Here is a 15,844-nt window from a genome sequence, read left to right on the forward strand (position 1 = left end):
GCCCCTTCCCTGGAGACATTCAAGGTGAGGCCTGTTGGAGCCCTGGGTGGCCTGGGCTAGGGGAGATGTCCCTTGCTGACTGGAGTGGGGCTGAACTAGGTGACCTCTAGAGGTCCCTTCCAACCCTGACCCTTCTATGATTCTCTAACGAGGCTAGCAGAGCTGCAGGATCCCTCCCTAATATTCTCTTCTATACAAATGAAGCAAATTAATGTGCTAAGGACAAAAGCTCCTTTGCTGCCCTGCCCTAGTATCAGGTGATACATCAAAAGGGAATGGCCTGAAATTGTGCTGGGGGAGGTTTAGGTTGAGTGTTACGAAAAATGTCTTTCCTGAAAGAGTGGTAAAACAGTGAAATAGGTTGCCCTGGGAGGTGGAGGGGACACCATCCCTGCAGCTGTTCAAGAAATGTGTGGACATGGCACATGGGGACATGGTATAACAGCCCCACTGGTGCTAGGGTGCCAGTAGGACTTGATGATCTTATAGGTCTCTTCCAACCAAACCAATCCTATGATCTTGTATATTCAAATGGTGCTTGCTTAGGAAGGGAAATTAAGAGAAGCTTTCTGGGAAGGACAGCTGGGTCAGACTTACTTCTGCACTGTCACTGGCACTCCTGAAAGTATGGCTGTCACTGTACAAACATTTCCATCCGTGCCTTGCAGGCTCTATTGTGAAGAAGAGAAAGATCCCAAGCGTCGCTCGTGTCAAACAGTGCTAGCAGAGGCCTTGGACATAGTGGTCCGATCCTTCGCACCAATCCTCCCTCACTTGGCAGAGGAGGTTTTCCAGTACCTCCCTTATAAGAAAGGTAAAGCACCCCTAGTATGTAAGGAATTCTTTAGTGCCCTGTTTCAATGCACACACAGATGTGCCCTTCTTCCTTAATTAATAAACACCTGGATAAAGAGACACCAAATGAAAACTTCCTTTGTTGGCTTTGAAGACTCAGAGGGCGTGTTCCGGACGGGCTGGATTAAAGCAAGCCCAGCGTGGAAGAAGCCTGGCATTGAGGAAGCAATAGAAGGTGCCTGTGCAATGAGAGATTCTTTCCTTGGCTCCATCTCTGGCAAGAATGCTTTGGAATATGAAGTCATCATTGTAATTGAGCCTGGATTGCTGTTTGAGTTAATGGAGGTAAAAGATCATATTGGCTGTAGGAAAAATAGTTAATTGCTGTAAACTTTCTTCTGCTTTTTACTTACCAGAAAAATCAGAGAGTAGTTGAGGTTGGAGGGACTGCTGGAGACTTTATGGTCTGCATGACATGGAGACTTTAGAGGGGCTTTTGCTACTCTCCATGACAATAGCCCAAGCCCCCTTGCTCAGGCAGGGTTAGCTACAGCAGGTTGTCCCGGACTGTGTCTAGTTGGGTTTGAGGATTTCTGAGGATGGAGACTCCACAAACTCTCTGGAGTACCTGTGCCAGCATTTGACCACCTCTTGTGTGTTTTCTCCTCTACCACTTTGTTACCTCTTGTCCTGCCACTGGGCACCACCAAATGTACCTGGCTCCATCTTCTTTCCCCCCATCAGTTATTTCTAGGAGACTGAAGGGAGACTTCTTTCTCTCTACAATTCCCTGAAAGGGGGTTGTAGTGAGGTGAGAGTTTGTCTCTTTCCTCCAGTATCAGGTGAGAGAGTAAGAGGAAGTGGCCTGAAGCTGTCAGGGGAGGTTTAGATTTTCAGTAAAGAAATTTCTCCTGCTATGCAGAGGGGACAGGCACTGGAACAGGCTGCCCAGGGAGGTGGTGGAGTCACTGTTCAGTGAATATGTGCACATGGCACTTTGGGGCATGGTTTAATGGCCACAGTGGCGTTAGGTTGAGGGTTGGACTAGATGATCTTAGAGGTCTTTTCCTGCTGAAACATTCTGTGATTCCCTAGGCACTGCAGGCTGAAGAAACATCTAGTGTTTCACAGCTGAATGAGATAATGATGGCTTCCCAGACCACCCTGCTGAGTGAGCTACCTAAAGAAACACCTGCAGATGCCAACATCATCAGAGGGAACTTTCTGATAAACATGGAAGGTAAGAGAATGATTCCAAACAGGTTACTGTGCTAAGCAGCTGTTCTCTGCTGGTTTCATGGGCAGAGTCAAGTATGCTCACTGCACCTACACCAGCTCAGTACTGCTGCTGTCTTCACCAGGTGGTTTTATCCGCGAGGACTCCTCATACAAAGTTATAGCCCGCCCCATTGCCAAAGCAAAATGCCCTCGCTGCAGGAGATACACTGCTGACTCCTCAAGCACTCCCTGCCCACGGTGCCTGAAGGTCATTGCTGGGAAAGGAAGCACGTGAAGATGGGATGCCTGTCCAGGAGCTGCTCCAAAGTCACAGCTAGTGATGTGTATGCAAGCGGTGGCTGCCCAGCTCTGTGTACCGAGGCCTCTGGAACCAGACGCTTAAGCCTCAACCTGAGCTGCCTTCTCCTGCAGGGTTTGGTGGGAATTGTCTCTGTATATTACTTGTGTATATTACTTTTCTGCTTGATAAAAAGGGTGGTTCAAAATAACTGATCTTCTTGGCTTTAGCAACCTGTGCACTTCGGAAGTTCACTTCCATTTAAGTGAAACCCTGCAGTGAAACAGCTATTGTGGAGCTTTTATACTGTCAGCAAAGTGGTTCTGCAGCCCCCCCCTGCAGAGAACCAGGCTTCTCTACCCTGGCCTTTCTACTCCTCTTGTAAACCAGGAAGCAAAAAAAAGGGTGGTGAAGACTAATCCTTAAAAAAAGATGGAAAAGCCACAATGAAACCTCAAATTTTATTTAATCAATTTACACAAACCCACAGCAAATTAGACACAAAATAGCGCTATATACAGAGTATTACTTACAGTACATTACAGATTTGATTGGTGTAGTGTCAACTCTGACATGATATTGGGGCACAGTAAAACCCTTTACCCAGCTGGACTAGGATACAGGAATCTAACACAAGTAAGAACCACTTTCAGTCTTTCTCAGGTTCCATGATGACCAAATCTAGCATACTCATTTCTGCAGCAGTGCTGTGTGCCTTCCATTTTTTTCCCCTACAGCTGTTTTAATCTCTGTCATAGAAGTCAGCATAGAAATTGCTAAAGCATTAAACCAAGGCAGGCCCCTTGCTCTTACCATTCCTTGGCCTCACATCACTATGAGAAGTCAGAACGTCGAGTACCAAAACTTCTCAAGAAGCCTTCATCAGCTAAAGTGCAGTGATCAGCAACTGGAGATGCTGAACAGGTGAAGGAAGCTGTGTAGAACAAGCCACCTTCAGAACCATTTTTTTCAGGAGGAGTCTTAACCCTTAGATGACAGTAGCACGTGCTCCAGAAATGTAAGACTAAATTCTGTCTCCAGCAAGGCAGACCACTCTGAATGTTTGTCACACTTGGAGCAGGTAGGAGCAGGTTACAAGATGGAGCTAGTTATTTCAGCTGACTTCAAGACAGAAACAGTTTACAGCAATTCCATTTTTCTCTCCTGGCTTCCTTTAGGTAGAAGGTAAACAGTACTAAATGATGAAAGATAATCATATGCTTAATACCACTCCAGTAGTGAAGATAGTCACTATTTGATTCCCTGTAGGTACCATTAATAAAAGTATGGTTTTTAAGGCTAAAGTACTCAGTACTATATATAGATCTTCAGTGAAGTTGGGTCAACTACTTAAGCAGTTTTGGACTACAAGTTAACTTGTGCAGAGATTTATAGCATACTACATCTTCTACAGCGGTAAGATGGGGGAACAATCTTACAGCAAGACATTCCTTGACCTACTTAAACTCAGCAGAGCTTAATAATAAAGAAGAGGGATGCAAATCCAGTTGTAGCTGAAGCCCAGCGCTGTAGAGGCAATAATGGGAGGTCCAGACCAAATAAGGAGCCCACGTTTGTGTCTGGAGAATTGGCTTCTCCTTCCCACACAGTTTCTCAGGGGGGCTGTTGTCCCTTTGTGTAAAGCCCCAGCATGTTTCAGCCTGTTCAGTGCAGTTGTCACTGTCACATGTAATGCAGCTGCAAAGCATGAGCCCACCCAACACCAGCTCTACCTTCTGAAAGTACAGTCATGGGCTTTACATGGTAACTTCAGAGAACGAAGTTTGTCTCAGGTGTATCTACAGCTTGGTTTGGAGAAACAAATCATACATGGAACACTGAGACTGCAGCAGTTACAGCCAGCATGAAATACGGAGTTACAAGAGATGTGGCTTTTGTAAAGAGACTAAAACTGCTGTCAAATATACCCAAATTTAGACTACCTCAAGAAGCACTCAAGTCAGAAATAAATAACAAAGCATTTGAGATACTGACAAGTGTACTAGAAACTAAACATCTTTCTACTAGTGCAGAATTGAAAACATACTCCAGTTTAAAGTTACCTTCCGGAGTTGCAGGCTTGGGGAGCAGTTCTGTTTGTTGTTCCTTTCTGCAAGGTTGAGCCTCCTTGTGTAAAACCATGCACGATGCCTCTGTGGAGCAGAGCTGTGCTACCCAACAATGTCATGTGGAGATGGCTTCTACAGCCTCGATCAGGTTCAAGGCAAGGCTGTACTGCCCGTGATTCTCTGGCAAGTGCTCTATGACTTTGTTAACTAGTTTAGCTGTTGTGGCAGTTGGCACTTCTAGGTTTTGAAGTTCCTGGGGGTCCTACAGGAAAGAATAACCACAGCATTAGAGTAAATTTACAGACCATCATCTGCAAAAGAAGCCCTCCTGACCTTGCATAAAAGAGATTACTACGGTTCATTGACCCATGAAACTGCTTTCACCCTTCATGAAACAGAAGTAGCACGGGGAGAAATGAGAACAGATTCTTGTATTGGTTAGTACAAAAGGGCCACCCAGATGTAATGTCTGGCTCAGTGAACAGGAGCTCTTAAAAGACATCAACCTTTATTCCTAAATAGAGCTTAACTTACCATAGCTTTGAGCCAAGTACACAGTGTTGAAGGAAGCCTAGCAAGGACTTCCATACCCTCCTTTGTCTGTGTATGAAGTAAAGCGAAGGCCATTCTCTGCCCAGCCAGTATGAGCAGCTGAGATGCAAGCACTTCTTTGTCAGTCACCTGAAGAAAGGCCTGAAAACAGAGAAACGTAAGGAACTGATCAGCCATTTCAGCACAGCTCAGGTCACTTATCTGGAGACTTGAAAAGCTGTATCAAAAGAAGCTTCTCAACACTAAAAGGACAGATAGTTTTGAGACTGCTCCCTGTGTTACCTGTAATAAAGCAGGTTGTTAAAACCTTCAGGAGGAGAAACAAAGAGGATTTCCAGCGCCTGAAGAGCAACTACAAGAAAGCTGGGGAGGGACTTTTTGCAAGGGCTTGTAGTGATAGGACAAGAGGAATGGCTTTAAGGTGGAAGAGGGGTGATTTACACTGACTATTGGGAAGAAATTCTTTACAGTGAGGATGGTGAGACACTGGAACAGGGTGCCAAGGGAAGTTGTGGATACCTCCTCCCCAGAGGTGTTCCAAGGCCAGGTTGGACAAGGCCTTGAGCAACCTGCTCCAGTGGAAGGTATCCCTGCCCATGGTATGGAACTAGATGGTCTTTAAGGTCCCTTTCAACCCAAACCATTCTGTGAATTACAGGTATTAGCCTGAGTATGAAATCTCTTTTACAGCTCAGCAACATAGTCCTAATTTCTATATAATCTCATTTGCTTTTCTGCTCAAGAAAGTGGAGGATTTCCTGGCCACAGACTGGTAAACTCCTCACAGAAGTGAAAAATGACAGGCAAAACCCCCAGATCCCTGAAACTATCAAATGCAGTAAAACAGAAAAGGCTGCACCAGTTTGAAGAAGCAGAACAGAACTCCCTGTCACCTTCCCTATAGTTGCTATAGGCAAAAAGGAAAACTGAAGGTCATTCTCAGTCTTGACAAAATGCTTTTCCAGCCTCTGCTGTTTTCAGCCTGGAGATATTTTGAGCCTGGTAATACTTGCCTAACCCTTCCAGGCATCATCTTAAGAGAAAAAGTAGTTTTAGCACAACACTCGACACAATGTCCTATTGATTTAAAGCCATTAAAAGCTGTTATTACCTCTTCACCAAGGTGATCCATCCCGTAACTATACAGTTCACAGACATAATGCCTTCTGATCACATCATCAGAGATCTGAAGATACTGAGCCAAGTCTGCAGCCAAAGTTGGCCAATTCTTCCCCTTTTCAAAAGGAAACAATTCTTCTGAGACTCCTTTGGCCTTTTCTGATGAGCAGAGTGTTTGAACCGCTGCACTCACGACTTTGACCAAGAACTTGGCAGAAAAGATTGCAGGTTACTTCAGTTGCATTCCATTTTACAAGTTTAAGAACTTTCAGCACAAAACTTTTACCTACCTGCTGCCGTATGGATAACACACTTGGATCCATATCCCCACTAGGCAGCAGCTGAATTGAAGTGAGGTCTTTGAAAAATGCATTTTTGCCCTGAAATCGAGAACCAAAGAGAGGCCTCAGAGATCCAAAGGAATACAGGTAAGCAGTTTTGCTCCAATACTAAGAAGCCTACTTACTTTTAACATCTGTGTTGCATCATCTGTTTCTCTGAGGACAAACTTCTTTATTGTAAGCTAAAGCCACAGAACCAAACTTCTGTTCACACAATCCCAACACATCAAGGATTTGCTTCCAAACTGAAGGCTACCTGCCTAGGAAATTAGGTAGCTGACAGACTACCAGCTGAAGCTGAACTTTGGATCTATTTCCTGAAGCAACACACTAAGCTGGACATGTTCCTGTGCAGCTTGATCTAGGTGGACTGGACTGGGTGATCTCTGTCGGTCCTTTCCAACTGTGAGCACAGGCTGAGGGAGCTGAGGTTGTTCAGCCTACAGAAGACTCTGGGGGAGAGCCTTCCAGTACCTAAAGGGATCCTACATGAAGGCTGGAGAGGTACTTTTCCTAAGGGTGTCTAGCGATAGCCTCATCCCTAGAAGTCTTTAAGGCCAGGCTGGATGGGGCTCTGGGCAACCTGACCTAGTGTGAGGTGGGTCTCTGCCCTGGCAGGGGGGTTGAAGCTAGATGATCCTTGAGGTGCCTTCCAGCCCTAACAATTCTGTGAGTCTCCAACTCTATGAAGCTCTACCATTCAGTGATACAGAGCATAGCATGCAGGATAAAATGCAAACTGACACACAAATGCATTTTATCTGTCACCTGTTTATATAAACGACACCACTTAATTTTAAGATCTCTTGAGCTACAGGTTAAATTTCAGGCAAATCTCTGAAGGACAGCACAAGGAAGCCCTTGTTTTAGCCCACCCAGTGGGCAGTGTCTCCAGCTGTGACAGACTCAATGCCAAGCATCTGCATCAGTCCTGCTCTGTACTAATGCTGGCAACAGGGAAATTGGTACTCAAAAACGCCTGCATTAAGACAGTGATGAATGTGTAGGTCTAGACAGTGACTTGCTTTGTCAGAAATAAGATAATAAATGGTGTCTAAAAGTTTTAACCATTTTTTCAGTCATCAGCCAAGATTCATTAATAGATGCATCAAAAGAAGCATGGCCAGCAGTTTGAGAGGGGTTAATTCTGTTACTCTGCTCTGGTAAGACCTCACTTGCAGTATTGTGTCCAGTTCTGGTGCCCTCAACACAAGAAGGACATGGAGCAGGTCCAAAGAAGGAGCATAAAACTGATCAGAGGGTTAGAACACCTCTCCTACGAGGACAGGCTCAGGGAGCTGGGGTCATTCAGCCTGCGGAAGAGCAGACTCTGGAGAGACCTAGCAGCAGCCTTCCAGTACCTGAAGGGGAACTACAAGAAGGCTGAAAGGGGATTGTATACAAAGGCCTATAGTGATAGGACAAGGGGCAATGGTTTTCATCTAGAGAAGACTAGACTTAGGTTGGATGTTAGGAGGATGTCTCTGCTCACTGCAGGGTGCTCAGACTAGATGACCTTTGGAGGTTCCTTCCAACCCAAGCCATTCTATGATCCTCTAAGGACCTCTTAGAAATTCTCTCATAAAACTAACAGAACAAATGGAAATCTTGGGTGAGCAAAGACAGCAGCTGAGAACAGCTGTATGTAAAAAAGAAAGAGGCACAGGAAGAGGATCTGATTTTCCTCTTGAGATGTAGTATACGTTCTTAAATGACACTAGGTAGTATAATGTTTTCTGCTCACAGATAAGAAAAAGATAAAAGCATAAAAACAATGGAATTTGATCTGCAGTAAAATGCTAAACCCAAAGCCAGCTGCTTCATCAGAGATTGTACACAGACAAGAACTTACATCTAAGGGAGAGTAATATTCTGCACTTAGAAAATTCCAGTAGATCACAAACAAGAAATCTGCACAGTAGAACAGGAGTGATTCCTTTTCTCCTCAGCAGAAATTAAATGATAGCCCACACCAATACTTTAATTATTTCTAGAATTGCAGTGTGTTAAAGCTAGGAGGAGGAAAGCTCGGTTTGTGGTACTTGGCTGTATCAGAATCAAGCTCTGCTTGGAACTAGACTGTATTTGAGCTTTTACTCTGTTTTTAATGTACTGCATTTTACATGCAGTGACTCTGTGAGTATGATTCTACATGCATTGAATGACAAGCTGTTTATTCTCTTTGAGATGCTCACAGCACTGGAGCAAGCATCAGCAATAATAGATACTAACAATGACACTGACACAAACCATTTTTCACCTTAAATATTTATGTTTTCTCTGACCTAGCACTTCTCAAAGCAATCAGGAAAAAACTGTCAGCCAGTGTTCACACCATGCTGTATTTTCAGGATAGAGAATTATTTAACAAGCTGATTTTCATGCATCTGAGGTCCCTAAAAGCCTTGTACTCATAAGGAAAAGCACCAAGCTTGGGTCTCAGCTAGGGGTGTGGTGACAGCTGCATTAATGCACCACAGTGGACTAAATGTCTTTCACAGTAACTGTTCAAAGAGTGAAAGCCAGCCTGGATCAAAGGTGCTAAGAGGAAGAGTAGCAATATGAAGATGTCCAGTTTAGGAGGGACATTGAGATGCTTGAGCGTGTCCAGAGAAGGGCGACGAGGCTGGGGAGAGGCCTTGAGCACAGCCCTACGAGGAGAGGCTGAGGGAGCTGGGATTGGTTAGCCTGGAGAAGAGGAGGCTCAGGGGAGACCTTATTGCTGTCTACAACTACCTGAGGGGTGGTTGTAGCCAGGAGGAGGTTGCTCTCTTCTCTCAGGTGGCCAGCACCAGAACAAGAGGATACAGCCTCAAGCTATGCCAGGGGAAATTTAGGCTGGAGGTGAGGAGAAAGTTCTTCCCTGAGAGAGTCATTGGACACTGGAATGGGCTGCCCGGGGAGGTGGTGGAGTCGCCGTCCCTGGAGCTGTTCAAGGCAGGATTGGACGTGGCACTTGGTGTCATGGTCTGGCCTTGAGCTCTGTGGTAAAGGGTTGGACTTGATGATCTATGAGGTCTCTTCCAGCCTTGGTGATACTGTGATGTTATGCTTTCCAAAGACATACCTTGCTATCAAACAGCGACAGAGGCTTCACACTCTTCAAGGAAAACCTCATGATGGCATACAAGATAGCACATAACACAAACTGGTGCTCCACCAGAGGGTAGTGAATGCTTTTCTGCTCAAGAGCCAGCTCTACGATGGACACTGGTCCTTCCACCGAAACCCAAGCATCCTCAGTGTCCAAGACAGGAGCCTGCATTTCGTCGTTGCCGATGTCGGCCTGCCAGGGCAACACAGAACAGTAGGCACTCATAAAATGTCATCCAGATTGGCCTTCTGTGCAAAAGACACTGTTTGAAACAGAGGTTCTCTGCAGTGACATGAAAAGTTCCTGTTGCCCATAAATTCCTTAGTTTGCTCTTGTGAGACCCTCACCTCGAATACTGTGTCCAGTTCTGGTGTCCTCATCATAAAGAGGGCATAGAACTGTTGGAGTGAGTCCAGAGGAGGGCTACAAGGATGATCCAAGAACACCTCTGCTGTGAGGATAGGCTGAGCAAGCTGAAGTTGTTCAGTCTGGAGAAAAGATGACTCCAGGAGGCCCCTACAACTGCCTTCCAATACTTAAAGGGAACCTGCAGGAAACCTGGAGAGGGACTTTTCACAAGGTTATCTAGCAACAGGACATAGGGGAATGGTTTCAAGCTGAGGGACAGTAGGTTTAGACCCCATCTCAGCAAGAAGTCCTTCAGTATGAGAGTGGTGAGACCCTGGAATAGCTTGCTGAGGGAGGCTGTGAATGTCTCCTCTCTGGGGGTGTTCAGGGCCAGGTTGGACAGGGCTTTGAGCAGCCGAGTCCAGTTGCTCATCAGATGATCTCTAAGGTCCCTTCCAACCTAAGCCATTCTATGATTAATATTTGCCTGGATGGAATGGTGCAAAACTATGTGTACATCTCATTCTTCAAAGTGGTGTTTGAATCAACTGGTTTCTTTCACCAAAGAAAACAAAAACTTACCTCTAGCAGTGTTTGCAGAAGATCTGAACAGCAGCCAAGAAAAGCTGTCATTGCTGTGTCACCCATACCTACGTCCTGTTAACAAACAGTGTTATTTAAAGTGGTTTAGTTGGAATTGAAACAGGCTTTTATTAGCTCTGGATGTTGACAGCTGTTGACATAAACCACACTTAAGCACAATTTATTAAACTATTATATTTAAAAGGTAAACAAATACTCACTGAAGTACAGTGAAAGAATCAGAAAGAAACAGGAGGGGGGAAAAAAAGGCAAAACAAAGCCATTTACAGTATTGTTATGTCTAAAGAAAAATTAACTCCTCGAGCAGTTGCTTCTAGTAAACTCCACTGCCTGAGCATACCAATTATATTAAAAATTAAACTAATGAAATGATGCATGAAAAATAACAGTAATTTGTCATGTTATAGTCCCAAGCCTACCTTCTAAACTATTCAATGCTATACTACTGTTCTAACTTGGCTGGTCAGAGATTTGCTTTGGAGAGAGACTTGTTTACAAAGGCTGGTAGTGGCAGGACAGTGGTTTCAAACTAGAGAAGGGTAGATTTAGTTTGGATGCTAGGAGCAAGTTTGTTACTATGAGAGTGGTGGAACACAGGAACAAGTTGCCCAAGGAGGTGGTTGAGGCCCCATCCCTGAAGGTATTCAAGGTCAGGCTTGACAGCCTGATCTAGGATAAGGATGCCCCTGCTTATCTCAGAGGGAGTTGGACTGGTGAAGGGCCTGGAACACAAACCCTGTGAGGAGAGGCTGAGGGAGCTGGGGGTGTGCAGCCTGCAGAGGAGGAGGCTCAGGGCTGACCTCATTGCTGTCTACAACTACCTGAAGGAAGGTTGTAGCCAGGTGAGGGTTGGTCTCTTCTCCCAGGCAACCACCAACAGAACAAGGGGGAACAGGCTCAAGTTGTGCCGGGGGAAGTATAGGCTGGATGTTAGGAGGAAGTGGAGTCACCATTGCTGGGGGTGTTCAAGAAAAGACTGGATGAGGCACGTGCTTCCATGGTCTAGTTGACTGGATAGGGCTGGGTGCTAGGTTGGACTGGATGATCTTGGAGGTCTCTTCCAACCTGGTTGATTCTATGATTCTATGACTAGATGACCTTTAGAGATCCCTTCCAACCCAAACCAATCTATGATGAAGATCAATTTACATTTCTTTAAATTCCTAACATTTTCCCTAGGGCAGCAATTTAAATTTCTGGGAAACTGTCCACAATAAATCACAAACTAGTATAAAAGTTAAGGCATTTTTCTTTCTTTCCATGTAGGCAACATGAGTATTACTTGCCCGTCTGCATAATCTGTCCTTTGGAGCTTTTCCAACCTGTTTTAAAAGAGTAAAAATAAAATCAGTTTCATGGCAATACCCAGGGAAAAGGGACAGAGAAAATACTTCAATCATTGTTTTCTCTCTTAGGTTTTGTATACACACACAGATAGTCTCAAGCCGTTTCACAAATGCTTTTTATTTAGCAGTTGCAAACTGACACTTTGCTAAAGTCTTCAGTACCTATCAGCTAGTGCTGATAATCAATCACTTAAAGCTGCCTAGAGTTGATCATAGGCTCACAGGGTGTTAGGGGTTGGAAGGGACCCAAGGAGATCATTGAGTCCAACCCCCCTGCCAGAGCAGGACAATACTACCTAACAGAGATCACAGCAGATATTTTAAGATACTCATTCCTCCACCAAGTCCAAAAGTTAGCTGCATGATAAACCCAGTAAGGAGGAAACTTTTGATGCTTAAATCAAAGATATTACAAACTTGTTTTAAAACACCAAAACAACAGTTCAAAACTCCTAGCTTCACTTTTCAGTTCATAAAAAAAATCTCAGCCTGAAAACTACTGTCACAACACAGCACTCACCTTGTCCATCAGGTATGTAGCAGCAGAGAGCCTTTTTACTATGAATGTATTCCACATCATCAGAGCAATACCTACAACAATTGCAAACTTGTCAATTCCAAGTGAATGCAAAAGAGATCTTACAATTATGGGGTGAAAAGCCATGGGCCAAAGTTCTTTTAATGGTGAGGGAAATTCAAAAGAGATGGTGAATAAAACAAGAAGGAATTGTGAGTTATCCTCACTGCTTTATAGTTGGACTTGAGATTTCAGATTTCTCATGAGAAAATAAGACCAGATCTAAACTGGATATTAGGAAGAAATTCTTTACAGTGAGGATGGTGAGACACTGGAACAGTTTGGCCTGGGAAGCTGTGGATGCCCTGTCCCTGGAAGTGTTCAAGGCCAACTTGAATGAGGCCTTGAGCAGCCTGGTCAGGCAGAAGATGTCCCAGTCCAGGGCAGGACAGTTGGAACTAGATCATCTTTAAGGTCCCTTCCAAACCAAATCATTCTAGGAATCTATGGATCAGTTATAATGACTGTGTTACTCAGGCTGGGTTAAATAGTGTAGGCACACAGAAACTGTGGAGCAAAGCTGGAGGTGGGTAGGTTCAGACTGGACCTGAGGAGGAAGTTCTTCACCTGGAGAGTGGTGAGAGGCTGGAATGGGTTGCCCAGGGAGGTGGTTGAGGCCCCGTCCCTGGAGATGTTTAAGGCCAGGCTGGATGAGGCTGTGGGCAGCCTGATCTAGGGTAGGGTGTCCCTACCCATGGCAGGGGGGTTGGAACTGGATGATCCTTGTGGTCCCTTCCAACCCTGACTGACTCTATGAAACTCTAGAGGTACACATGAAGGTTTAAGCCTGAAACTTTAGGCATGGAGCAATAAAGAACATCAAGAGGTGACTGAAATGTATAAAAATGCCACTACTTAAATAGAAATTAACTACAAATGGAATTGTATTTATATTTATTATATTACAGTTTCTATTTTCTAATTATAAACTATAATTATATGATAATAATTATATTATAATTGTAAATTTTTATCATATGATAATTTAAATACTATTTAAATACAAGTTACCTACAAATTAGTTTGAGAGCACTTTTATATTTAAATTTGGTTTAGTTTTACACACCAAGCAGCTTATTTTCATGGAAACTCAGTTCCAACAGATAAGCAAAAGCCTGAATTACTACTTTTAGACAAGTTGGTCATCACTACTACACACTGCATGCATTTACACAACTTAGCAAGCAGTCACTTGTTCTGTTTGAACATTTCAGGTCTGTTTCACAGCTTCAGAGATAAGTTTTAATAACAGCTTCATACTCACCATGCTGAATGTGAGCATTAGTGATGCATCTCAGATGATCTAAAGACCTAATGAGAAAACATGCTTCCTTATGGAAAACAAAAAAGAACAAGTTACTACATGGTTCAAAAACTTGGTTTAAGTGTAAACTACCAATTCTTAAAAGGCCCAGGTAGATTATTTCAAAGCTACTCATTTTTTGGCAGTTGTAAAGCTTGGAAGTTACTCTGATACTGCAATTCTCCCTGCTGCGATGAGACACACAAACATGCAGGTGGGCAAAGCATGTTTCAGCAATCAAGAAGCACAGTGTGGCTTCAATATTCTTTTCAGAGCTTTGGTTTTTTTAGTGTATGTACTGCTGAGGTGCTCTGCTGGAAAGTGCCTCCACTGACTACAGTCATTTTTCAAATACAAAAATCTATCTGTGCTGGAAAGATGAATTTATTTTTTGGCTTACCCCATTTCATTTTGATGGAGTTACATTTTTAGCAGTCTCAAAGGAACCTTTGAGAGCAAAGTGTTCTGTTGTACAGATGTAAGGTGCTGATTTTAGTTTTAATATCATCCAAACTTAGGACAAACTTCTCCAATATTAGGGAAGCTATAAGACAGCAGTAGGAAAAAGGAATTCTTTTCTCTTCTCTGACAATTCCCAGCAGTGATCAGGGAATCTAAGAATATTCAAGAAAACTCTCCTCTTTAAATTGAATGGATTCTAAACCAAATTTAGCATTCTATGAGATGTTTTAGCACATCTCATGCAGAGGAAAGTACTTAAACCATTTTGTACTGGCACAAATCAAAATCCTCCTTCATGCTGCCTATTTGAATCCAGTTGTCCCACTTGTAGTTTTGAGGATCCAACAGGTTAGCAACACAGAGTCCTGTCTTTGTGAGGTGCCATCCAGCCTCAGGACCTCCACTCATTTTCTCAGTTCTCATGGCTTTAAACTGGAAGAGGGGAGATTTAGAACAGAAACTAGGGAGTAAAAGTGATGAGACACTGGAAAAGGTTGCCCTGGGAAGTTGTAGATGTTCCCTTCCCTGGGAAGTGTTCAAGGCCAGGCTGGATGGGGCCTTGAGCAACCTGGTCTAGCAGGTGGTGTCCCTGCCCAGGGCAGGGGCACTGGAATTAGATGATCTTTTAGGTCCCTTCCAACCCAGACCATTCTATGATTCTATGAATTCAAATTTCTGCTTGCCATATGTTCCAGAAAAATTGTAACCAGCACACTTTCAAAGTCAGGCTTCTCAGTGAAAGCTTTTAATGGACTACTACAAACTCATGAAACTGTTTCTGTTGAGTTGGTCTTAACCATCCCTCCTTGCAAATGAAATTGTTTTACCTCTGGGTCCTTATTCCACTGCACTACATATTCCCAACAGCAATGTGCATGGAGTACATCCACTTCAAGACTACATGGAAATTGCTGATATGCTAGTTGCAGCAGCTCTAGAAAAAGAAAGTCTGAAGTTACAAGACAGATGTCTTCCCACTGTAATTTCTGCTACTTCTTTAAAGCAGCAACTAAAACAGCTCTGCATTTAGAAGAATAGTTTTTAATAAGTGTTATTTTCTTACCTAGGATTGTTTCCAAGCCTGCAACTGCTTCTGGTTCCTCAAGAAAGATATTGGCATGCATTTCTCCAGATTCTTCACTGCTGTCTGTATGGTTTCTGTGCTGGGCCCAATTCAGTACAAGAGGATTGAAGCCTTGCTTGAAAATCCACTTTGCTACAGTGTCAGCAATACCTCCTAGGACATTAAAAAGGAAAAGGAATATGAGGCATGGTCAGTACATTTCAGATTTACAGTTCATAACTGAACAGAAGAGATACAAGTTTTAACTACTCCCATTCAATACTTAATTACCAATTAGAAAACTTCCTAATCAATTCATCAGGAGTTTCCAATATGGTCTTCACAAAAACAATTCTAAAGCAGTACTCTCCCTGGATTGCACTGTCTTTTAGCTTAAGTGGAGAAACTAGCAGGACAACTCCCAGTACACCATTAAGGAGGTAAAGACTGCTCAGAAGTCTATCAGAAAGACAATCACAGGCTCACAAGATGTTAGGGGTTGGAAGGGACCCAAGGAGATCATCAAGTCCAACCCCTCTGCCAGAGCAGGACAATGCTATGTAACACAGATCACACAGGAACACATCCAGACAGACCTGCAAAGTCTCCAGAGAAGGAGACCCCACAACTACTCTGGGGAGCCCATTCCAGTGCTC

The 15,844-nt window shown here is 43.8% G+C and overlaps 2 protein-coding genes across 3 annotated transcripts in view; one reads left to right on the forward strand and one right to left on the reverse strand.

Annotated features, from left to right (window-relative positions):
- The window catches only part of IARS2 (isoleucyl-tRNA synthetase 2, mitochondrial), a 41,186-nt gene extending 38,664 nt beyond the window's left edge, over positions 1-2,522 (forward strand). Inside the window, exons 20-23 of the mRNA XM_064164540.1 lie at positions 669-814; positions 950-1,140; positions 1,891-2,035; positions 2,157-2,522. Of these exons, the coding sequence (XP_064020610.1) occupies positions 669-814; positions 950-1,140; positions 1,891-2,035; positions 2,157-2,308 (634 nt within the window). The 3' untranslated portion in view covers positions 2,309-2,522. The remainder of the gene's footprint in view (positions 1-668; positions 815-949; positions 1,141-1,890; positions 2,036-2,156) is intronic.
- A 236-nt stretch (positions 2,523-2,758) lies between these two features.
- RAB3GAP2 (RAB3 GTPase activating non-catalytic protein subunit 2) overlaps positions 2,759-15,844 on the reverse strand; it is a 54,695-nt gene continuing 41,609 nt past the window's right edge. For both annotated transcript variants that reach the window (XM_064164538.1, XM_064164539.1), the window contains 11 exons: positions 15,189-15,362; positions 14,953-15,059; positions 13,625-13,691; positions 12,304-12,374; positions 11,724-11,759; positions 10,417-10,491; positions 9,460-9,678; positions 6,342-6,431; positions 6,044-6,259; positions 4,915-5,073; positions 2,759-4,642 (listed from right to left, as the gene is read on the reverse strand). In XM_064164538.1, coding sequence (XP_064020608.1) covers positions 4,496-4,642; positions 4,915-5,073; positions 6,044-6,259; positions 6,342-6,431; positions 9,460-9,678; positions 10,417-10,491; positions 11,724-11,759; positions 12,304-12,374; positions 13,625-13,691; positions 14,953-15,059; positions 15,189-15,362 — 1,361 coding nt within the window. In that variant the 3' untranslated portion in view covers positions 2,759-4,495. The remainder of the gene's footprint in view (positions 4,643-4,914; positions 5,074-6,043; positions 6,260-6,341; positions 6,432-9,459; positions 9,679-10,416; positions 10,492-11,723; positions 11,760-12,303; positions 12,375-13,624; positions 13,692-14,952; positions 15,060-15,188; positions 15,363-15,844) is intronic.

The sequence above is a fragment of the Pogoniulus pusillus genome, chromosome 25 (genome assembly GCF_015220805.1).
Source record: "Pogoniulus pusillus isolate bPogPus1 chromosome 25, bPogPus1.pri, whole genome shotgun sequence".
In the NCBI taxonomy this organism is placed as follows: Eukaryota; Metazoa; Chordata; class Aves; order Piciformes; family Lybiidae; genus Pogoniulus; species Pogoniulus pusillus.